The 24,758-nt window shown below is 39.5% G+C and overlaps 2 protein-coding genes across 11 annotated transcripts in view; both read left to right on the top strand.

The window, feature by feature from the left end:
* The first annotated feature begins 362 nt into the window (after nucleotides 1-362).
* Nucleotides 363-24,505, top strand: FAM221A (family with sequence similarity 221 member A). 8 transcript variants are annotated; one of them, XR_011256484.1, is made up of 9 exons: nucleotides 363-496; nucleotides 2,874-3,047; nucleotides 7,795-7,985; nucleotides 9,827-10,033; nucleotides 15,286-15,390; nucleotides 17,781-17,863; nucleotides 20,327-20,384; nucleotides 22,995-23,207; nucleotides 23,996-24,505. XR_011256484.1 is itself a non-coding variant. In XM_069586799.1 (8 exons), exons 1-7 carry the CDS (start codon nucleotides 432-434, stop codon nucleotides 20,342-20,344), a joined length of 843 nt encoding a protein of 280 aa, XP_069442900.1. In that variant the 5' UTR covers nucleotides 370-431; the 3' UTR covers nucleotides 20,345-20,384; nucleotides 23,996-24,505. The 8 variants fall into 8 exon arrangements, 6 of the variants coding, with proteins under 6 accessions (XP_069442900.1, XP_069442898.1, XP_069442903.1 ...); XM_069586799.1 differs by lacking the exon at nucleotides 22,995-23,207 and having other exon boundaries at nucleotides 370-496; XR_011256483.1 differs by lacking the exon at nucleotides 20,327-20,384 and having other exon boundaries at nucleotides 399-496.
* STK31 (serine/threonine kinase 31) overlaps nucleotides 386-24,758 on the top strand; it is a 107,709-nt gene continuing 83,336 nt past the window's right edge. The window contains exons 1-6 of one of the 3 annotated variants that reach the window (XM_069586795.1): nucleotides 386-496; nucleotides 2,874-3,047; nucleotides 7,795-7,985; nucleotides 9,827-10,033; nucleotides 15,286-15,390; nucleotides 17,781-17,863. Coding sequence is in view for 1 of the 3 variants with exons in the window: in XM_069586794.1 (XP_069442895.1) it covers nucleotides 24,742-24,758 (17 nt within the window). In the remaining 2 variants the exon portion in view is untranslated. Of the gene's footprint in view, nucleotides 497-2,873; nucleotides 3,048-7,794; nucleotides 7,986-9,826; nucleotides 10,034-15,285; nucleotides 15,391-17,780; nucleotides 17,864-24,357 lie in introns of those variants that run through there. The other 2 variants (XM_069586796.1, XM_069586794.1) reach the window with 2 other exon arrangements.

Below are 24,758 nucleotides of genomic sequence, written 5' to 3'. Positions count from 1 at the left end.
ATTATAGCGATTAGAGCTCTCAAACTATCCAAAACCTTCTCAGAACCAGAGAAAAGTGCTGCACAAAGAAATACGCCCATTCTGTGCATCCATTACATGCAAAACACTGCACTCCATCGTCACTCATTATTTTATTTACTACAAGGAGACCTGTCAGACCAGGAAGGAGACGGGCAAGGTTTGCGGAGTGCGGTAAACAGCATCCCTACAGCAGCAGGGTTCCGCGTGAAGAGCGAGTTTCTAATGCCGGGAGTGGCCAGCCAGGTGAAAGCGCGAGCTCTGCGCAGTCACCGCGGTCGTCCTGCCGGGCCAATAGCGGAGCGAGCGAGAGGGGGCGCGGCCGGCCGGGGCGGGGCAGGTTTTGGCTGCTCGGGGCTCGGCTCACGTGCGCAGGGCGGCTGGAGCCGGCGCCTCCCGGTTCCCCGCCCGCCATGGAGCGGCTGACGTTACCTCCTGGCGGCGCGGCGGCAGTGGACGAGTACTTGGAGTACCGGAGGTGAGGCAGCGCCTCTACGGAGCCAGGAGGCCGGTCCGATCCCCTTCGCGGGAGGAGTGCTGGAGGCGTGGGCAGGGGACCGGCGCTGGGTGGCCTAGGCTCCCGGAATCCCGTTCCCGGGCTGGTGGAGGTGGCTTACTTTGATTGCAGGTTTCTTATTTCTAGTATTGTGATGACACGCAGTTCTATTCTAATAAGTCTCTTCCGAGGCCATTTAAAAGATCTCCGGCTCTGATCCCTTTGAGAAAGGATTATTAACTCCAGATTTATGCAAAGGTCCACTGTTCTTAACTGCCGTTGTAGATCACACGTTGAGTACACCTGGCCTGTAAAAGCAGACATCAGGTTTGCATGTTCACTTTGTAATAGGGTGTGACGTGAACTTCCAAACGTGCCCCGGACCACGAGGTGCTGGTTTTAGGAGAGACTTTGACTGGTTCTAGAGAAACTCTTATCCGGAGACTCTTATCCGGAGACTGGAAGCGCAGCCGCCCCTAGGGCCTTTGGTAGTGACTCACTGCCTGGGGCCCTGACAAAGGCTGGTGTACCTGCAAGAATGTGTTCTTTTTTTTTTTTTAAGGTCTCCCAAGAAAGATTTTTGACAGTTGGGAAACTGGATGAGAGGCAGGTGTGTGTGTCTGTGTGTGTGTGTGCAAAGGGGAAGTCAGATGTTCACTGCCTCAGTGGGAAGCAGGTGCAGCCTGAAACCTGAGCCACAGGGGTTGCTCTATCTAAAGGTGGTCCCGCCAAATCCCTTGGGTACAGGGGTTGCTGTCTGACTGCTCTTCCCTTGGACTGTCTAGGTGGTATACTTCTGAGTGACGTCTAGAAATATCTAGTAATTCTGAGCCAGAAAAAGTGAGGATGAGAAGCTTGATGGGTCAGGTCCCATTCCCGGTTAGGTTCACCTAAGGCCAGCAGTCCGGAACAGCTTGTACCCAGAGCTTACCTAGGGCAGAGCTGCTCCTTTAGCCTCCAGTTCTCTACGCCTTTTCCTTAGGAGCACTATGCTGGGTCCTGATGTTGACTGGACACCTTAGATACTTAGATGTTTAGGTATGTGGAATGTGGGCCTTCAGTTGTAGTCTCATGCCTGGCCTATGAAATGTTCGGGCCTGGGGCGAAATTATTTTCCAAACATAAACTACTTGAAATAGTTCTCTGTAGAAGTTAGAGCCTTGATGGTCATATTGTAGCCATCATGGACCAGCAGTGTAACCCTCGTTGGGGAGCATCGCCAGGCCCATTGAGATATATTAACCGAATCTGCATTTGAACTAGATCTCCTGGGGATTCTGTAAATAAAGTTTGGGCAACAGTGGTTTAGAACTATATATAATTAATCTCTTTCTTTAAAAGTCTGCATTGATCTTAAGGTCTTTTCAGTAGCTGTTGATATACTTCTCGGTAGCTATAAAAAGGTGAAATAGCCCAAAACTTAGCTCAGAATAAAATGCCCTTAGTTTTATTATTTATTTATTATTATGTACCTTAATTATTTAAGGAAGAAAGTTGTGATGATTTCATAGCTTCTGAATTGGTTTTTACTTTATCTACCATAGCTAAAGGCTTGAAAATATGAGAAAAGGCACTGACTGCACTAAAAATTATGTAACATTCTGCAAATAACACTTTCCATGACTTTTAAAGGGAGTATGTTCAGTGAGAAATTTCTTCAGTTTTGACCACATGCTTTTGGTTGTGCTTCCTTTTTTCCAAGGGGGACAATTCTTAATTTCCTAAGAAATTAAGAAATAGCAGTAGCTTAATTTTTCCCATAAACATTTGAGGTCTTACTTCCAGAATTAGAAAATGATATGCGTGATTACTCAAGGCATATGTTAGGTATGAAGTGGTGCAGATCTAAGGGTGTTTGTGGGTTCTATCTTAGTTTAAACTTCTGGCCAGGGTTTGGAGTCAGGTATGGACATTAATCATGTTGTCTTCAGCATGGATGATTTTTGTACTATTTTGTTTTGGGGGCAAAGTATATTTAAAGGAGGAAAATATTAGAATTTTTAGCAGTTTAGTCTCCAACTTTAATGTGAAAAATGAGCATGTTTACTTCAGAATCAAAGGAGAAATTGAGATGAATATGTGGTAATTCTCCAGTGATAAACCTGGATCTGTGAAGTCAGATGTTACGAATTCATTGACTTTATTATTTATAATCCTTTTTCATGTGGGAAGCAAAAGCTTTATTACTATTGTGTGTAATTTTGCTGTTAACATGAGCCTAATGTGACAAAATAAAGCCAAAGCAGTCTTTCTTTTGACTATACATTTGACTATACAAGTATAGCTTAATTTTAGAGTTTATTATTTTTAACCCAGAAAAGAAATACACATGGCTTAAGAGAAGTATCTTTTGTTGTAGAATTGTTGGTGAGGATGATGGAGGGAAACTTTTTACTCCTGAGGAATATGAAGAATACAAAAGAAAAGTCTTACCTATGCGTTTACAGAACAGATTGTATGTGAGTTGGCGATCACCCATGGGAATGGATTGTAAACTTGTGGGTCCAGAGACACTGTGTTTTTGTACACATAGGTAAGTTATTTTATTGCTAAGTTTTCTGGTGATTAGGAAATATAAAACTGTAGCAGGGCATATCTTCCTTCTATAAATATTAGTGATGATAATTGAGAAACATTTGAAAACAGGTATTTATATAATATGGCTGAAATTATCTAAGGTTTTTGGGGGCTATAGTTTACATTTTTTCTGTTGTATCTTGTTAGAACTCATTATGGAGTCCCATCACCGTTAGGCATCTTACCTCTTAGCATTGATAAGAAAGATATTGGTGCCTGCAGGCTTTGCTGGGGGTTTTTCGGTTTGGCAGGGGAGCACACTCACTCTGCCTCTTCCACCACTGGACAAGGTAGTAGAGAATGGGTCACCGATTGCAGAGCTGATTTTATTTTGTTTATTTATTTTTGTCAAATGTGTTTTAAAATTCGTTTTTATTGGAGTGCAGTTGCTTTACAATATTGTGTTAGTTTCTGAAAAGCGGTAGTCAGACTCTGTCGTGTCCGACTCTTTGCAACCCCATGGACTGTAGCCCATCAGACTCCTCTGTCCATGGAGTTCTCCAGGTGAGAATACTGGAGTGGGTTGCCATTCACTTCTTCAGGGGACCTTCCCGACCCAGGGCTCGAACCCAGGTCTCCTGCTTTGTAGGCGGATTCGTTACTGTCTGAGCCACCAGTAAAGCCCATTTTAGTTTCTGCTGTATAACAAAGTGAATCAGGATATATGTATATCCTCTCTTTTTTTTGGATTTCCTTCCCATTTATGTCACTGTAGAGTACTGAGTCAGAGAAGGCAATGGCACCCCACTCCAGTACTCTTGCCTGGAAAATCCCATGGGTGGAGGAGTCTGGTAGTCTGCAGTCCATGGGGTCTCAAAGAGTGGACAAGATTTAGGGACTTCACTTTGACTTTTCACTTTCATGCATTGGAGAAGGAAATGGCAACCCACTCCAGTGTTCTTGCCTGGAGAATCCCAGGGACAGGGGAGCCTGGTGGGCTGCTGTCTATGTGGTCACACAGAGTCAGACCCGACTGAAGCGACTTAGCAGCAGCAACAGCAGCAGAGTACTGAGTAGCATTCCCTAAACTGATTTTAAAGTTGCTTGAGCTGATCCACACTAAAAAGTTTACCAATCTACAAATAGAAGCGCGCACACACACACACACACACACACACACACACACCACACACACCACACACAGGGGACTGGTTCCAGGACCCATAGTGGATACCAAAATCTGGGGATGCTTGTGCCCCATAGCTGGGCCCTCCTGTTTGCAGATGTGGATTCAGCCAACCTTGGATCATAAACATGATCCTTGGAACATGATATGTGGTTAGTTTGAGCACAGATATGGAACCCATAAACACTGAGGGCCTACTGTGTATTTATTGAAAAAAAATCTACACTTTAAACCCATATTGTTCAAGGGTCAACGCTGTGTGTGTGTGTGTGTGCATGTATATGTATATACCTTTCTTTAAACAAAAATACAGGCACACAAGAAAAGGAAATACATGAGGCTGCAGCCATTGATGTGTGTTACCTGCACTTGAGATTTGCATTTGGCTGTGTTTGTCATTTTCTACTTTAAATTTTATCACTGCTACAGATCGTAGTTGTAAAGCTCAAAAGGACAAAGCTGCTTCTTGGAAAAATTACAGAAACTATTACGTGGTTTTAGGTAAAAACTTTAGCTTTCTATTCCAGAGGAGCCATGGGAGAGCCTTCCTGTCCTGATCATTTCTGGGGCTCTTTCCTGACATAGTCTTTGTGCAGTTGCTGTTTACACACTTAAGATTTGCCAGAGGTGGTTAGGCGGTTGCTAGGATGAGTCATGTTGTGTGTAGATTGACTTGAAATTTATTTAGCAACCCCAACTAAAAACACTGGAGGAACAGAGGATGAGGGTTATGTTGATATTGTTCAGAATTGAAGAGAGCTTTGGTAAACTTCCATTGAAGTGAAAGTGGTAAAGAATCCACCTGCAATGCAGGAGACCCGGGTTTGATCCCTGTGTTGGGAAGATCCCCTGGAAAAGGGAATGACTACCCACTCCAGTATTCTTGCCTGGAGAATTCCATGGGCAGAACAGCCTGGTGGGCTAGAGTCCGTGAGGTTGCAAAAAGTTGGACGTAACTGAGAGACTGACACTTCCAATGTTTTCTGGTAAACTTATGTTAGTTTTATCATTTATCCTTATATACGTTTAGTGCCAGTCTCATATCTATGTATAATGGTACAGCATAGAATTGACCTTCAAAATTGACCAACCCCACTTGGATGGAAAAAGTTCTTTAGTACCAGTTGCTCAGTGAGATCTCTGTCTAAATTAATTTTTCTCTTTTATAAAAGTGAAACTTGGGAGGTGGGAGGGAGGTTCCAGTGGAAGGGGACATATGAATACATATGGTTGATTCATGCTTATATATGGCAGAAACCAGCATAGTATTGTAAAGCAATTATCCTCCAAATAAAAATAAATATTTTTTAAAAAATAGAAAAGTGAAAACATTGGAAACATTGAAATGAAGAATATAAAGAAATGTAGAAAAAGACACCACCTAAAGCCAGATGCTGTTAAGAAGTTTTAACATATGTATGTACTTTTTTTATTTACATAATTCAATTCAGTTTAGTTCAGTTCAGTCACTCAGTTGTGTCCGACTCTTTGCGACCCCATGGACTGCAGCACACCAGGCCTTCCTGTCCATCACCAACTCCCAGAGTCTACTCAAACTCATGTCCAGTGAGTCGGTGATGCCATCCAACCATCTCATCCTTTGTCATCCCCTTTTCCTCCCGCCTTCAGTCTTTCCCAGTATCAGGGTCTTTTCAAATGAGTCAGTTCTTTGCATCAGGTGGCCAAAGTATTGGAGTTTCAGCTTCAGCATCAGTCCTTCCAATGAATATTCAGGACTGATTTCCTTTAGGATGGATTGGTTGGATCTCCTTGCAGTCCAAGGGACTCTCAAGAGTCTTCTCCAACACCACGGTTCAAAAGTATCAATTCTTCGGCACTCAGCTTTGTTTATAGTCCAACTCTCACATCCATACATGACTACTGGAAACACCATAGCTTTGACTAGATGGACCTTTGTTGGCAAAGTAATGTCTCTGCTTTGTAATATGCTGTTTAGGTTGGTCATAACTTTTCTTGCAAGGAGCAAGTGTCTGTTAATTTCATGGCTGCAGTCACCATCTGCAGTGGTTTTGGAGCCCAAGAAAATAAAGTCTGTCACTGTTTCCCCATCTGTTTGCCATGAAGTGATGAGACCAGATGCCATGATCTTAGTTTTCTGGATGTTGAGTTTGAAGCCAACTTTTTCACTCTCCTCTTCTACTTTCATCAAGAGGCTGTTTAGTTTTTCTTTCCTTTTGCCATAAGGGTGGTGTCGTCTGCATATCTGAGGTTGTTGATATTTCTCCCGGCAATCTTGATTCCAGCTTGTGCTTCATCGAGTCCAGCATTTCTCATGATGCACTCTGCATATAAGTTAAATAAGCAGGTGCCAATATACAGCCTTAGTTGTTAATTATATGTGTGTATAAATATTGAACCAGTTTTTTATGACAGAATCACAGAAATGTTTCCACCTTGTTCATAGTAATTGCACACAAGATTTTTAATACCTCCTTGATACTCTGGCTAATCCAGTCGTGTTCAGCATGTTTCCCCCAGAGCTCCCACAGAATCTCAGGGGCTCATCAGGTGGGGGGCAGCTAAAGGGAAGGACAGACTCTGCTTATGGCTCTTCCCCTAGTGTTAGCCAATTCTGTGTTATCTATTTTATATAGTATTATGGTCTGTAAAAGATTTTATTTGAAGATAAGTTTTCACTGTTAGAGTTAGAAAACTTTTCTTGTAATATACTTATCCATTCCTTTATTATTAGTTTGTGTTGTGTACATCACTATTTAAAGTACTGTTGCTAATACTACCCTTATGCACAGAGCTCTTTATATACATGGAATAATTTTCTCAGGGTTTATTTTTGAACCATCTGGCTTAATGGATGGATTTTTTTCTGTTTCTTGAAACCCTATTAAATGGGATTGGTCCTTTTATAACACTGTTTATAGTGTTGTGAAATATGCACAGTTTAAAAAAAAAACTTTGACTCTCTTTGCTAAGTAAAAATGGTATCTTATTGTTATTTTAACTTGTTACCTAGTATAATATTGAGAGTAATAAATTTAATATGATTTTACTGAGTATCATCTAATGAGAAGGAAGCCAGTGGTCTGAGAAAATTACATACAGCATTTTAGCAAAGAGTTTTGGCTTTTAACAGTGTTTATAATTTATTTTGAAGTTTAAAGTTTAAAGTATATTAAAATAAATTATATTAATATGTGTTTATTGAACTTATTTCAATTCTAAATAGCAGACCTGTGAAAATAAATGTAAATAATGCACTTTGATAAAGAGAATTTCATGAGCTTTTCTTCATACTCGTGGGTTGTGTTTCTATATTAAAGAATCTGTAATAGTATTTTAAGAGAATTATATGCTATATCTTCGTATGTTGCTGTGAAAATTCTCCTTGATTAAAAATCTAGATGGGTGAAGATTTTCTCTGACCAAAGCAACGTAAGTGACAAGTACTGGATTTCGGGGGAATGTATTTACACCTTACTAACAAGAACAATGAACAAAAAATAAAAATGAGAATCATTTTGCCTGTGAGACAACACCAGTTATAATTTTTGGCAGTATCTGCATTGTGCTGTCATTTCTTCCCTTTCATTTCTTTTAGGTATAAGCAACATAAAACTGACTTTGAAACGATTCCTCCGCAGCGCCCCATCAGTCTGCCTTGCCAAGTGAGGGGCTGCCCTTGCAGGGCTTACCTCTATGTGCCTCTGAACGGCACACAGCCCATTCGCTGCAGATGTAAGCACTTTGCCGATCAACACAGTGCAGCCCCTGGCTTTGTATGCAATGCCTGTGAGTTACATTATGATAAACATATAAACAGAATGCTTTTATCCCCTTACTGAATGATGTGTCTCTGTGCCAATTTCATTCAGCTACAGTGACATTGGACAACTGGGAATAATTTGGTGAATACGTACTCTAAAAGTTTGTGGAAAAACTTGGTTGTTCATATGCTTTGTAGTCATCGACCTTAATCTCTAATCTCATGTAATTTGAATAAGGTTAAGTAGTAGTAAAAGATTTTAAAGAATTACTAGATGTGATCTAATTCAAAATTTCAAATTCTGAATGTTCTACGAACTGAATTCCATTTACAGAATAATCATCCTTAAAAAGGATTTTACAGGTCTAAAAATCTTTTATGGTTCACTTGCAGATTATTATGTTACTGCATAAAACATGACTTGATGGGAAAAACAAAATGTAGCTTGATGATTTTAACACTTTGTAGGCGATAGCACCCTTATCTCAACGTGCTTGTGCTGTGCTCAGCCCCTTCAGTCATGTCCGACTCTTTGCGACACTATGGACTGTAACCTGCCTGGCTTCTCTGTCCATGGCATTCTTCAGGCAAGAATACAGGAGTGGGTTGCCATGCCCTCCTCCAGGAAATCTTCCCGACCGAGGAATCAAACCTCATCTCCTGCCCTAAAGGCAGATTCTTTACCCACTGAATTACTGTATCTCAATACCTGTACCCAAATCCCAGCCACCATTTCATATGCTCTCGCCCTTGATCATCCTTTTAAAAACCCTTTGAAATAGGTAGAATATTTTTAAAGTTAGGTCCAGTATTTTTCTTCAGGAGATAGTGTTCCCAGTTCTCTTTGTAGTATCTTGAATTGAAATCTTATGATTAAATATGTTATAAAACATTTTTATTGACAATGGCAGACATAAATTGTTTCACTAAGTATGGAAGTATTTGAATAAAACTTATTTATTATGTGCCTTGGTTTCTGTACATATTTGTCAAAAGTGTGAATGTTTAAGTGTTTTGTTAATGGTATATTCTGGACTCTTTCAATATGGTTTATATTTTTATATATAGTGATTTCATTAAGATATAAGTAACATGCTAAATAATTCATATATAGTTGAAGGGTACAGTTCAGTGGCTTTTACATTCAAAGTTGTTCACCATCACCACAATAAATTTTAGAATATTTTCATCACCCCCAAAAGAAATTTCCTATCCATTATCAGTCATTCCTTATTCCTCTTACCCCTCAACTCTAAACAGCCAGTAACCTACTTTATATCTCTATGGATTTACCTATTCTAAACATTTCATGGAATCAGAGTATTTGGTCTTTTCTGACTAGCATCTTTCACTTAGTATAATGTTTTTATGATTCATCCATGCTGTAGCACACATCAGTACTTCTTTCCTTTTTATTGTTAAACAGTATTCCATTGCATCCTTTCTGTATCTGTGAGTTGGCCTTCCATTATGGCTTTTATGGGGAATTGATGCAGAGACATGTTTCTACATTATTTCTTCACTACAAGTTGTCCCCCCACACCTGCTTTTAACTCAGTGTTTGAGGAGAGGGCCTTCGCTTCCTAACTCTCCAGTGTTTAGCCCAGTATCCTTTAGTCCTAGTTGGTTTTTCCAATTTTTGTTGTTGTTGTTGTTTTGCATACTCCCTTATGCTTTAGCATCTTTTAGAAATAAGAGCAGTGGCTGGAGGAAAGGAGTTCAGGGGTAGAGGTAAGAAGAAGCACTGGCGTCAGAGGACAGTGTATGAAAGATCCAGAATTCAAGTGATTTGGGCCAAATAGTTAGTGGGCATATAACAGATTACCTATATTTGAAAACATTGAACTCCTTTTATATCTTGATTCAGGTTCTAAGTGTTCGGGATTTCACAGTTGCTTCACTTGTGCTTGTGGTCAGCCGGCATATGCCCATGACACAGTAGTGGAAACTAAGCAAGAAAGACTGGCTCAGGGAAAACCAGTGGGGCAGGACGTTCCTTATGCAGCAATGGGAGGATTAACTGGCTTCAGCTCGCTGGCAGAAGGCTACATGCGATTAGATGACAGTGGAATTGGTAAGTGATGATATATGAACTGTGAGCTCATCATTTTGCTTTTATGTGTGCTAACAATACTGAACCCTTATATTTGTTTTGCACTCTAAGTTCTTTATGTTGTTTTCAAAAAAAAATCTCTCATTTGATTTTTATATTTTTAATATTTTATTTTCATATGCAATGTTTGATTATTAAAGGAAAATAAGAAAACATAAGAGCAAAGATCCTTGTTCATGGTATTTAGATTATTCCAACTCACAGCTCCATTGTTTGTAATAGTGAAATAATACTTATTTGATGTGATACAGTTTACTTGTTACCCTACATTATTGTATGTAAATTTCACCATTATAACTACCTCATTTTGGAAACATAGGCTTTTGTACATGTGTGTATATATACACATACATGTTTGTATGTGATAGTTTCAGGTGAAACTAAGGGACTCAGCCATACCTATATGTGTATCCATACTCCCCCAAACTCCCCTCCTGTCAAGGCTACCATATAACATTGAGCAAAGTTCCATGTGCTCTATAGTAGGACCTTGTTGGTTATCCATTTTAAATAGAGCAGTGGGTACATGTCCATCCCAAACTCCCCAACTATCCCTTCCCCACATCCTTCCCCTTTGCAACCATAAGTTCGTTCTCTTGTCTGTGAGTCTCTGTTTTGTAAGTATCTACTGTAAATACTTCTGTTTATGTGTATTTTTAAATAATAAGCATTTACTTTGTAAAAACAAATTTTTACTTTATAAAAATTATGTAAACATAAGTGAATATTTTCTTGTTATAAAAGATTCAAATAATAGAGATGAAGTACAAATCCCTCTGGAACATTTCTCTTAACCCCAGATTCTTTCGTAGAGGGTAATTTGCTGACATCAGTTGATTTGTATTATTCTTTTTAGCATATTTTTTTATAGTTTAGTATTTTTAACTTAAAAATTTTTTTCAAAGCATTGTTATACCAGGGCATACACATCTCTTGTTTTTTGTAACTGCTCCATAGTATTCCACATTTTATGTGTATATATATGTATATAAACTGTGCTTAGGTGCTAGTCGTGTATGACTCTTTGCAACCCTGTGGACTGTAGCCCACCAGGCTCCTCTGTCAGTGGGGATTCTCCAGGCAAGAATACTGGAGTGGGTTGCCATGCCCTAACCCAGGGATAGAACCTGGGTCTCCCGAATTGCAGGTGGATTCATTACCATCTGAGCCACCAGGGGAAACCCATATATATGTGTGTATGTATGTGAATATATATATATATATATATATATACACACATACATACACACATATACATACACACATATATTTGTATATGTGCACATCAATTTGTGTATGTGTATATATATGTATATATGTGCATATATACGTATATACACATATATACACATAGCAGTTTATCTAAACGTTTTCCTTGTTCATGGTATTTAGATTATTTCCATTTTATTTATTTATTCATATTTGCTTTGAACTTGCTTCCTTGTGTACTATGTAAATTTGAGTCTAAGGTAGATGGAGAGAAGTAAAATTCTCGGGTTGAAGTGTCTGCATATGTGAAATTTTAATACATTCTGTTGAATTGCCCTTCAAAAATGCCGTACTTGTTTATACTTCCTCTGGTGATATTGTAGTTTACCTATTTCCAAACATTTATACTGATCGTTGATGTCATCAACCTTAGTTTCATGGCCAGTCTAATGTGTGAGAATACTGTCATTGTTTCAGTCAGTTGACTTCCCTGGTTGTTAGTGAGAGAAGAGTGGCCTTATATTCAGTGGCTATTTTACTTTCTGTGAGTTGTCTGTTCACATGATTCACTCATTTTTATGCTTTATAGTTCCCATTGATTTATAGGAAGTCTTCTTATGTATATATATATGCTGTGTACTAATCCTTTGTATTTATTTTGGATGTATTTTCTTCCAATACATCATTTGTCTTTTGGGATTTTGTTGTGGTTTTACAGTTTTTAAATATTGGAGGCAGGCCTTATCCTACTCTCATTTTATAAATATGCTCTCCTTCACTTTATTTAATTTTTAAAAATTCCATTCCAACTTATTTCATTTTACTTGAATGCTTAATTTTTCTTTTGTTTTTATGTTTAGCTTTCTCTTGTATCTGGAATTTTTTTTGTGTGTGTGAAAGAGTAAGGTGTGTATAACTTCAGTTTTTGTCCAAACTGATGACAAGTTATCCAAAAACATTTTTTCCCAAATAATTTGAAACTGTATCTTTACTATATTCTATCATACTTATTTTATGGCATTGGCTTATTTATCTATTTTGTGCAAATATTTCATATTTATAAGTATTCTTCATAGTGTGTTTTGATATTTGGTTAAATTCTTTCTGTTTGTGTTCTTTTTTCAAGATTGCCTTGACATATTTATGTATTTTCTTCTCTTGGTTATTTTACAACTAGCTTGTTAAATTCCATAAATAAATTCTTTTCAGTTTTTATGGATACATGATTGTGTTAGGCTCATGCGTCTGTTACAGAAAACCCAATTATCAGTGGCAAACAAAAAATGATGGTAGTGATGTTACTGATAATTATGGCTTTGTACTGCCAGGGTTTGGTCCAGCCTCTTTATGTCTATTACCTCATTTAATCCTCATAACTATTCTGAGTGAGGTGCTGTTATTAATCCTTTTTACAGACAAGGAAAATCAGTGCAGAATAGTAAAACATCTTATTCTGTGTTATTCAACAAGTAAGTGGTAGGGTTGAGCTCAACCCAGAAATTGTTCTGGTCTCATTAGTCTGCCTCATTGTTGTCTGCTGCTGCTGCTGCTGCTGCTGCTGCTGCTGCTGCTGCTGCTGCTGCTGCTGCTGCTGCTGCTAAGTCACTTCAGTCGTGTCCGACTCTGTGCGACCCCATAGACGGCAGCCCACCAGGCTCCCCCGTCCCTGGGATTCTCCAGGCAAGAACACTGGAGTGGGTTGCCATTTCCTTCTCTAGTGCATGAAAGTGAACAGTGAAAGTGAAGTCGGTCAGTCGTGTCCAACCCTCAGCGACCCCATGGATTGCAGCCTACCAGGCTCCTCTGTCCATGGGATTTTCCAGGCAAAACTACTGGAGTGGAGTGCCATGGCCTTCTCATTGCCTTCTTCATTGTTGTCTATTTCTGTGCAACTACTCTATTGTTTCCATAACTTCAGCTTTATAATAAATTATTATGTATGACTTCATTTTATTACTTTAGGATTTTCCCGACCTATTCTTTCCTTTCAGTTTTTTCAGAACTTTGATATTATTTTTGAAAACATTCTATTATTTTAGTTGAGTGTATAGATTAATATAGGAAAGAAATACTGTTTTAAAATATTGAGTCTTCATTTCTTTGTTGTCTTCTGTATAATTACGTGGAATTCTCAAGTTATCTTCATAAAAGTCCTACACAATTCTTAACTTTATTTCTAGATATTTCATCATTTTTTGTAGCTTATGATACATGAGTTTTTCCCTTCCTTTGTATTTTCAAGCTGATTGTTTATATATAAAAAAGGAAATATTTTATGCAGCTTTTGTGACTAGTCATTATTACTTAATCTTAGAATTTTAAATGTAAATCTTTAGTTGATTTTGCAAATATTATTGACCCTTGAACAACAGGGGTTTGAACTATGAGGGTCCACTTATATGTGGATTGTTTTCAATAGTAAACACCATAGTACTGCATGATCTGCAGTTGGTTGAATCTGTGAATGTCGAACTGGAGATACAGAAGACGGACTATAAAGTTATATGCAGATTTTGACTGCATGTAAAGGGTTAATACCCTTAACGCTTGCATAGTTCAGAGGTCAACTGTAAGATATTTTTGCCTCTTCCTTTCCAATATTTATGAGTCTTCTTATTTTTGATTCAACAAAATGGCTGGTACTTTAAGAACACTGCTAAGTAGTAGTGGTAGTAGCCAACATCTTTGTCTTTTTGTGACTATTGGTCTTTTATCACTTAAGCATCTTTATAATAGAAAGAAAGGAAACCTCCCCCTTTTGACTCCTGAGGGATGGTGGGTGTAAAGAGAGGTGAGAGTGAGAAGAGGAAACATAAGATGTTTTTGTCTTGATTTTATATGTAGGGGAGCCTGGAGCAGAGAGAAGTCTGCCCTGTTAGCCACGTACAGTCCTGGGTAGAGAGAACATCCTGCTGGAATTTGGCTCCTTTGTGAGGCTGAAGGAGGCTGTGATTCCCAGCTCATAGAGGGTGCTTGGAAGGCAGCAGAGCTGTGAGGCAGCAGGCCTGCCATGACATCTGTCATAGCAAGGGCAAAGGTGACAGCAAAGCAGAGCTCCATGTGGGTCTCCTGCTCTAGGGAATTCAGTAGAAAAAGAGGCAGGCATCTGAGAGGTCTGTGAGGCTTGCTGTGCAAGAGTGTGAGGCTACCAGGCCCTGAGAAGCTGAGGGATTAAATTCCCACTTATGGCCAGCCTTTAGCACCTGAAGTCAGTAGTGCACGTAGCGACCAGAGGACACGCAGGGACCTGGCTGAACCTGAGCCCTCTTGTCTGAAATTCCCACAGGTCACAAGAGGGAGGAGCTGAAAAGAAGGGAGCAGGGATCTGAAGGCCTGAGCAGTTGTCCTCAACAGCACACTGTTCACCTTATAGAAAAGGATTCAGTTTAAAAAGCAAATGGGACTAGAAGTTTATTTCCTCCCCTCTACCCTTGGAAGGGGACAGGCATGTGGGGGAAGGGTGACGTTTATGAAGAAGTAGGCACTTACCACTTCTCTCTGCAATTTCCTTCCTATTGGTCCTGAAGTCAGTGTATTCAGCAGGAGGTCTTTGTAGGTTGGGGTTTAGGGTTGTGGACATTTCCTCGTTTTATTGAATAAGTTTTCTTTATTTTTGCATTCCTTGTCCTTAGATGGTGTCCCAGTGAGGAATGGAGGAAAAATGTTTATTCAGCCCTCTTCAACCAGAGGCTTTTTTTCCCTCTGAATGTCTCACTTTTTATTATGTTTTTTGACTGTGTTAAGGTTTTATACTTCTTTGCTGACGTATAGTTGTGTTTTTGTGTAATTTTTTTCTGTGAAAAAAGATCTCTCAGAAATTCAGAAATGCTTTTACCCATTTGACTCTACTTTATATGGCAGATAAAAATTTTTTTAAAACATTCTTTTTACAGAAAGGATTTTTCTAATGATTCTACTGGGGTTCTAATTTATTTCACTTTTGAAATAACTTCCTTGTATCCTAACAGAGATTTAATTTTCATTCTTCACATTTTTGTCCTCAGGTGCACCATCAGCTGAATTTTTAGACTCTCCAGTTACGGCCATGGACCACCCATTTCTAAAGGCATTTCAAGCATCATCTAGCTCTTCTCCAGAAACGCTAACAGGTGGTAATGAAATTAAACTGAGAAATATTTTTGGTTTTAGTAAACAAGAATGTAAATTGATATATTTTCCAGATTACTGTTTTCCCCCCAATATTACCATAATTTGATTATAATTTTTCTTTCATATTACCCAGGCACTAAGAAAAAACAATGAACTTCATTTTTAACTGGGAAAAACTGCTAAATTATGAAGTGAACTGAAGCTCAGTCCTGTCCGACACTTTGCATCCCCATAGACTGTAGCCTGCCAGACTTCTCAGTCCATGGGATTTTCCAGGCAAGAGTACTGGAGTGGGTTGCCATTCTCTTCTCCAGGGGATCTTCTCGACCCAGGGATTGAACCCACGTCTCTTGCATTGTAGGCAGACGCTTTACCCACTGAGCCACCCAGGAAGAAGATTCTGATAATACTATAGTTTGGAGCTTTAAAAACCTTGGTTCATGTAATTGCTTTGATGTCTGAATAAGAACACCCTCTAGTGGTCTAATTGCCTTGATCCTTGAAACTTTAGGTTCTCCAAAGTAAGATGTAATCTAGTGATAATCATAAGTTAGCAAGGTTTTATCATTCGTAAGTTACACATAAAAATGAATGGAATTTATTTTTAAGCACTTTATTACATTTTCCTTATTGTAAATAAGAATAAAAACAATGAAAGACTATATGATTTATGAGGTACTTACAACCCACTCCAGTATTCTTGCCTGGAGAATCCCATGGACAGAGAAGCCTGGTGGGCTACAGTCCACGGGGTCGCAAAGAGTCGGACACGACTGAGCGACTTAACTAACTAACTACTATTTTAAAATATTTTTAAATAAGAATTTTCCTTTTATTTTCATACAGCCTTTCCAGGTACCCTGACCTTTTCCACAAAGAATTTTAAGGCTGCTTACAAAACAACACACAATGATGAAATTATAAAATGTAGATAGAAGTTAAGAAATTAAAACCAAACCAAAAGGACATAATTGTGTCGTTTTGTTTTGTTTTGTTTTTAGTTAAGTAGTCAGTTGGAGATAGTTAAAAAATTATTTCAGTTTTGAAAACTTTGAAAGCAGATATTAGCATCACTTACGGTTGCCTATGCAAACTGCCGTAATCCATTCAGGTGGCTGTAACAAAATGCCATAGATTTGGGTGGCTTATAACAACAAAAAGTGACTTCTCAGTTCTGGAGGTGGGGAAGTCCAGGTAAGGGTGCCAGCATGGCTGTGTTCTGGGGAAGGGCCTCTTCCTGATCCACATGCACTGCCTTCTTGTGTCCTCACGTGGTAGAAGGGTTGGGAAGTCTCTTTGGCATCTCTTTTATAAGAACACTAATCCCATTCATGAGGGCTCCACCTTCATAACCTAAGAACCTCCCAAAGGGCCCACTTCCTAAGATCATCACACTGGGCATTAGGATTTCAACATATGCCTTTTGGTGGTGGGGGGCACACACATTCAGACCGTAGCACAAACCTTCAGCAGTTACTTCTGTGCATTATCTGTTGCAGGGTTACAGCAATTTTTAGTTACAAAATGTAAAATGTAGTTGAACAAAATTGAGCACTGATGTGAAATAGCTATATGGTGTTACTTAATAGTGCTTCCCTGGTGGCTCAGATAGTAATGAATTTACCTGCCATGCAAGAGACCCAGGTTCAGTCCTTGGGTTGAGAAGATCCCCTGGAGAAGTGAATGGCTACCCACTCCAGTATTCTTGCCTGGAGAATTCCATAGACAGAGAAGCCTAACTAGGCTACAGTCCACTTGAATATTTGGAGAATGTTTACCAATGAACATTACTTTTTTAAAAACACATATATATATATTCTTTTTAATATTTTTTTCCATTATAGTTTCTCACAGGATATTGAAATAGTTCCCTGGGCTATACAGTAGGACCTTGATTTTTTTTCATCTGAATGTAATAAATTTGTGTCTAACAACCTCAAACTCCCAGTCAATCCTGTCCCTCCCCCCTACCCCCCTAACATTATTTTCGTCTTATGATGCTTTCTGAAAAAGAGGGAATAGGATCAGTGATTCATTTAGATAATTTCTGGTTTGAAAACTAAAATCACTTGGTAGGAGGAAAGGTTTTTTTTTTCTGTTTTTTATTTCAGAAGAATTTATAATTATATCAAATGTTACATATTACAGTTGGCCCTTGATCAGCACAGCAGAATTAGGGGCCCCAACCCCTGTGCAGCTGAAAATCCTCATGAAAGTGTACGGTTGGCCTTCTATATCCGCAATTCCTCCACATCTGGGCATACAACCAACCTAGTATCATATAGTACTGTGTGTAGTAGGTATTTATTGAAAATAACCCAAGTGTATCCACACAGGTCAAACCCATATTGTTCAAGGGTTTGTACTGAGATTTGATTTTCCTTGTTAGTAGGTACAAGTAGTCAAGTTTCTTCCTTAAGGAAACCAGAAGAGGACGATATGGCTTTCTTTGAAAGACAACACCAGGAGAGGGTAAGTCTGTTGGAAAATCTGCTTACATTAAGCATTTACTTGTAACAGAGACACTGTAGGGCAGTTATATATTGATTGTGGATCATCATTAAAATCTTTACTTATAGCTGGTGTTAGGCCTTGAGGCTTATTTAGAATAATTCAGAGAGAAACAGGTCTGCTAAAAATGATGTTAATGGCCACATAACCACGATGGTGTGACCAGTCACCTAGAGCCAGACATCTTGGAATGCGAAATCAAGTGGGTCTTAGGAAGCATCACTATGATCAAAGCTAGTGGCAGTGATGGAATTCCAGCTGAGCTATTTCAGATACTAAAAGATGATGCTGTGAAAGTGCTGCACTCAGTATGCCAGCAAATTTGGAAAACTCGGCAGTGGCCACAGGACTGGAAAAGGTCAGTTTTCATTCCAATCCCAAAGAAGGGCAATGCCAAAGAATGTTTAAACTACCACACAGTTGCACTCATCTCATAGGCTAGCAATGTAATGTTCAAAATTTTCGAAGCTAGGCTTCAGCAGTACTTGAACTAACCTCCAGATGTTTAAACTAGATTTAGAAAAGACAGGAACCAGAGATCAAATTGCCAACATCTGTTGGATCATAGAAAAAGCAGGAGAGTTCCAGAAAAACATCTATTTCTGCTTCATTTAACGTGTGAATCACAACTGTGGAAAATCCTTAAAGAGAATACCAGACCATCTTACTTGCCTGCTGAGAAATCTGTATGCAGGTCAAGAGGCAACATTTAAGAACCAGACATGGAACAATGGACTGATTCCAAACTGGGAAAGGAGTATGTTAAGGCTGTATGTTGTCATCTTGCTTATTTAACTTATATGCAGAGTACATCATGTGAAATGCCGGATTGGATGAAGCATAAGCTGGAATCAAGATTGCCAGGAGAAATATCAATAACCTCAGATATGCAGATGACAACACCCTTATGGCAGAAAGCAAAGGGGAACTAAAGGGCCTCTTGATGAAAGTGAAAGAGGAGAGTGAAAAAGCTGGCTTAAACCTCAACATTAAAAAAATGAGTTTTTAATTAAGTAGCAAGTATCCTTTTTTATCTGACTTTACATCAGTATCGATTTTGTCCTGACATGGAAGTTTCTAAGGGCTACTTCTAAGTAATAAGAAATATACCAAAATGTACAAATAATTCCAATTATGGAAAGACATTAAGCATATTTATCTAGACAGCATATTAAAAAGCAGAAACATCACTTTGCCAACAAAGGATAGTCTTTAGTCAAAGCTGTGGTTTTTCCAGTAGTCATGTATGTGAGAGTTGGACCATAAAGAAGGCTGAGCACTGAAGAATTGATGCTTTGAACTGTGGTTTGGAGAGTCCCTTGGACTGAAAGGAGATTAAACCAGTCAATCCTAAAGGAAATCAGTTCTGAATATTCATTGCAAGGACTGATGCTGAAGCTGAAACTCCAGTACTTTGGCCACCTGATGCGAAGAACTGACTCAATGGAAAAGACCCTGCTGCTGGGAGGGATTGAAGGCAGGAGGAGAAGGGGACGACAGATGATGAGATCATTGGATGGCATCACCGACTTGATGGACTTGACTTCGAGTAAACTCCGTGAGTTGGTGATGAACAGGGAAGCCTGGCGTGCTGCGGTCCACGGGGTTGGCAATGACTCAGATGACTGAGTGACTGAACTGAACTGAAATGAGATATCCAGTGAACTAGTGAAGTTGCTCAGTTGTGTCTGACTCTTCGCGACCCCATGGACTGTAGCCTACCAGGCTCCTCTGTCCATGGAATTTTCCAGGCAAGAGTACTGGAGTGGGTTGCCATTTCCTTCTCCAAGGGATCTTCCCAACCCAGGGATCGAACCTGTGTCTCCCGCATTACAGGAGGATGCTTTACCATCTGAGCCACCAGGGATGCCCATATATATAATGTATATTATATGTTATTAAGATATAATAATATATAATATAGATAATGATATATATATAATATATTTTATATCTTAATAATATATAATATACATTATATATATACTATATATATGGGCATCTCCGGTGGCTCAGCAATAAAGAATCCACCTGCCAATGCGGGAGATGCAGGTTCCATCCCTGGGTTGGGAAGATCCCCTGGAGAAGGAAATGGCAACCCTCTCCAGTACTCTTGTCTGGGAAATCATTTGGACGGAGGAGCCTGGCAGGCTACAGTCCAGGGGTCGCAGAGAGTATATACCTTATTGGGCAGCACAGAAAGTTCTTTTGGAAAACACTGATCCAAGAAAAAGAAGTGTGATAGAATCTCAGGGGGAAAGAGGAAATGGTCAGAGTGAGAAAAGGAGAGACTATTATTGCAGCATCATCAAGGCTTTAGTCAAATCAGTGTTCTTGGAAAACACACAGACACAACTAAGCTTTAGTGTTTTCTCGTAAGCTTATGAGGGGCAGGGTTCTAAATTCCTTCTTTCCCTCCTCCAGGAACTTGGGCAGTGTTGACTGCCTTGAAAACATGTGAATAGTATTTGCTTGTGGCAAGGTAAATGGGGGAGTTCTTATCTGTGAATGTTTTAGGGGATATCCCTGGCCCATCCAGACCTAGAATTTATGGATTTATTGGTTGTAGTTTTATTATAACTCTTTAGCCTGTATGATGAATGGAGTGTAAAAACTAAGAAACTCAAACCTAACGACTTTCTCTCGGCTGACCTGTACCATTCACACTACTAGTGCTTGTCTTATACTCCAAAAAACTTAAGACAAGCACCATTGAGGGAAAAGGACAATTAGGAAGCTGAATCTGATGGGTTCAGGGCCGCCTGTAGAAAGCAGTAACATCCAAATCTGGTTTTGCTTTTTGCTAATCGGTATCATTGGGTGTGGGGAAAAGTTGGTTTTGATAATTGAAGCTTTTGTGGTAAAATAGCTTACTAACTACGTCTATATCTTATTGAAGAGTTGCTTCTTAGCTTGTTTTATATATCAGGTCAACTTGTTTTCTTCCATTGTGGATGACCTTTGGTCTCTTTTCCCTATAAAAGGAGAATTGTATTAAGGAAACAATTATTAAAGGTCAACTAGTTGCACAATACTGTGTTAATGCCAGAAAATTTTTTAAAAGGGAGCAAAAAGAGGTGTTCTGCCATTTGGAGACTGTATTAGGGGGATGTATTTACTAGGTGGGCTTCCCAGGGAGCTCATTGGTAAAGAATCTGCCTGACAATGCAGAAGGCGCAGGAGACCTGGGTTTAGTCCTTGGGTTGAAAAGATCCCCTGGAGAAGGAGATGGCAGCCTGCTCCAGTATTCTTGCCTGGAAACTTCCATGAACAGAGGAGCCTGGTGGGCTACAGTCCACAAGATCACAAAGATTTGGACACAGCTGAGCACACACACGCATTTGCTAAGTACTGTTTGAAATGAGCAAACACTGCTTTTGCTTTTGCTTGTATGTTTAGCATCTTTGATCTTTTTGATGTTGTGTTAAAGTGTTAGTCACTCAGTCATGTCTGACTCTGTGATCTCATGGATCGTCTCCTCTGACCATGGAATTCTCCAGTCAAAAATACTGAAGTGGGTAGCCATTCTATTCTCCGGGGGATCTTCCCAGCCCAGGAATCAAACCCAGGTCTCCTGTATTGCAGGCAGACTCTTTACCATCTGAGCCAACAGGGAAGCCCTTTTTGATGTTACTACAAATCTAACCCTTGACCCTAAATGAGAGGGGTGAGTGAAAGTTGCTCAGTCATGTCTGACTCTTTGCAACCCCAGGGACACCACAGTCCATGGAATTCTCTGGGCTAGAATACTGGAGTGGGTAGCCTTTCCCTTCTCCTGGGGATTTTCCCACTCCAGGGATCAAAGCCAGGTCTCCCACATTGCAGGCAGATTCTTTACCAGCTGAGCAACAAGGGAAGCCCAAGAATACTGGAGTGGGTTGCTGCTGCTGCTGCTAAATTGCTTCAGTCATGTCCAACTCTGTGCAACCCCATAGACAGCAGCCCACCAGGCTCTGCTGTCCTTGGGATTTTCCAGGCAAGATCACTGGAGTGGGTTGCCATTTCCTTCTCCAATGCATGAAAGTGAAAAGTGAAAGTGAAGTCGCTCAGTCGTGTCCGACTCTTCGAGACCCCATGGACTGCAGCCCACCAGGTTCCTCCATCCACGGGACTTTCCAGGCAAGAGTACTGGAGTGGGTTGTAGCCTATCCCTTCTCCACCAGATCTTCCCTACCCAGGAATCAAACTGGGGTCCCCTGCATTACAGACGGATTCTAGCATTTATTGAGTGCTTACTAAGTACCTAGATTTATATATATATATAATCTTATTTAAACCTTTGGAACAACCCCTTACATAGTACCTATTACTATGCCGTTTCTAGAAATTACAAAGCTGTTAGCTAAATAACTTGCCTTAGGTGGTTAATCACTACTTAAGGGACTTCCCTATAGCTCTGATGGTAAAGAATCTGCCTGCAACGCAGAAGACCCAGGTTCAATGCCCGGATCAGGATGGTCCCTTAGAGAAGGAGATGGCAACCCACTCCAATATTCTTGCCTGGAAAATTCCATGGAAAGAAGAGCCTGGGAGGCTACAGTCCGTGGGGTCATAAAGAGTCGGACACAATTAAGCGACTAACATACACACAGAGAATTCAAGTACTCTTCTGTCTGATTCTAAGGCTTATAATCTTTGTCTTAGAATGGAGTGTTCTTTGAGGGACCTATGGATGGCTTGTTGACTGACTACTGGTACAGAGTATAAGTGTGATATGAGTGTATAATATTTATATTTGGTTGTGCTATGAGACATGCAGGATTTCATTTCTCTGACCAGGGGTTGAACCTCTGTCATCTGCAGTGGAAATGGGGAGTCTTAACCACTAGACCACCAGAGAAGTCCCGAGTGTATGTATCAATGAGGTTCCCAACCAACTGAAAGAGGAGAGAGAAAGGGGAAAAGATGGGAAAGAAACTGAGGTGGGAGTTTCAGTTTTATAATTAGGAAGTTATTTGTAAGTTGGTGAGATCGGGTAGACTGATTTTACTAGATCTCTTCTGCTTTCTTGGTATTATTCCTATCACATTAGAAGATAAGAGGCCCTGCCTCCACCCACCCAGCCCTATAATTTCTCTTCCTTCTCCTGCAGGGCCAAGGCAGTGCTGCTGCCTGTGGGAATTGGTGTATGTGAGCATGAGTAGCAGTAAGAAGACGTGTTTTGTGCTCTTTGGAGTCTTCCCCATGCCCCCCCCCCCCTCAGAAAAGACTTTGTGTGTTTCTAAAAGATCAGAAGGCTGCTTCTTAGGGTATGCAAGCTTCTTCTTTGTTTCAGTTGCGATGGAGAAAGACAACCTTCTGGAAGGTAACTGTTGCAATGCAGAAATCCGAATTGTAGGAAACTGTCCTTTAAGCAGGATGTGTTCCAGGGGTAATCGAACTGGATTAGGTGTTTCCTGTAATGCTGTAGGGAATGTGCACAGGCTGGATCTAAGGTTAGGCATTCAAGCTTTTTTTTTTTTTTTAATTAATTTTAGAGGCAATTAAAAATAATCATTTCTCCAAATCAATATTCATTATTGTTGCGTTGTTAAAATGCTTTGGTAAAGTTGAAATCAAACCATACTTGATTATGTTTGTAATTAGAAAATTTTGTCAGTCTTTGACAATGCTTCACCCACACACAGAGCCCTTGATAGGACCCTCTCTGCAGGGTTCTTGCTTTTGTGCTCATTGTGTGAGTCCTCTGTTCAGTCAACACTCCTCAAGTCTCTCTTGTGTGCTGAGCTCTGTGTGTATGTGTTTGTGTGTGTGTGTAAGTGAGACTCTCTGCCTCTTCCCCTCCCTCTGGCCCACTCTCTCTGTCTCTAAGGTGTTGCTGAAGTCTGCCTTTGCTCTGAGAGAAAGAGAAGAAAAAGAGGAGCAAGAGGGATTGGGAGCTTGTATACCCCAATAAACCATATTTTAAAAATTCAGTTAGGTCCCTTCAACATCAGGTTGTGGCTTTAGTATTTAGCAGCTTAAGAACTGCTAAATAATTGTGTAAAATGGCTGTGATAAATAAGACATGAATCCAAATGAAGTATGTACCACTTTTTTTTTCTTAAGGATGATTTACAAATTAATATATCAACAAATATTTAAAATTTTCAGATAAAAATGGAAAAGGCTGCTAAGCAGAAAGGAAAAGCACCATTGCCAGCAACTATGAAACCTTCATGAACGCTACTGGGGAAATTAAAACCAGCATCCAAATATGTCTTTTGTGTGTTAATTATTTAAACATAATAATAGTTTATTTTTCCTCAAATTACTTACATTTTTTCTATGTAAAAATGTCTTTTGAATGTTTCCTTATTTACACATGATAGTACCTTATATTAGTTTTGCCAAAATTTATGATTTATTATTTTATATAAACTTTTTTCTCTCTCCTAACAAATGAGGCTATTTTCATGTTAGTCAAAACCTTAAAGTACAGTAGCTATTTTGAGTTTATAATAATGTAACCTTTTCAGGCTACTTAAAAATTTTAAGATGTTATTGAGGGTTTGAACAAACATTTCATTCAAAATAGTTAAATTAAAATCTTTAGTTTTTTTATTTTCTAAACTTTGTAATGTTGATTTATGTTTTAAAATAAAAACTTTTAAAATTATATAATTACTTTATAGTGGTATCTAATGATTTTTAGGTTGTTTTGTTAATATGAGGGGCTTTCCTCGTGACTCAGATGGTAAACAATATGCCTGCAATGCAGAACACATGGGTTCGATCCCTGGGTTGGAAAGATCCCATGGAGGAAGGCATGGTAACCCACTCCAGTATTCTTGCCTGGAGAATCCCATGGACAGAGGAGCCTGGCGGGGTACAGTCCATAGGGTTGCAAAGAGTTGGACATGACTAAAGCGACTTA

The sequence above is a fragment of the Ovis canadensis genome, chromosome 4, assembly GCF_042477335.2.
Source record: "Ovis canadensis isolate MfBH-ARS-UI-01 breed Bighorn chromosome 4, ARS-UI_OviCan_v2, whole genome shotgun sequence".
NCBI lineage: Eukaryota > Metazoa > Chordata > Mammalia > Artiodactyla > Bovidae > Ovis > Ovis canadensis.
The sequence above is the reverse complement of the archived record's forward strand: the minus strand, read 5'-3'. Positions and strand labels throughout refer to the sequence as shown.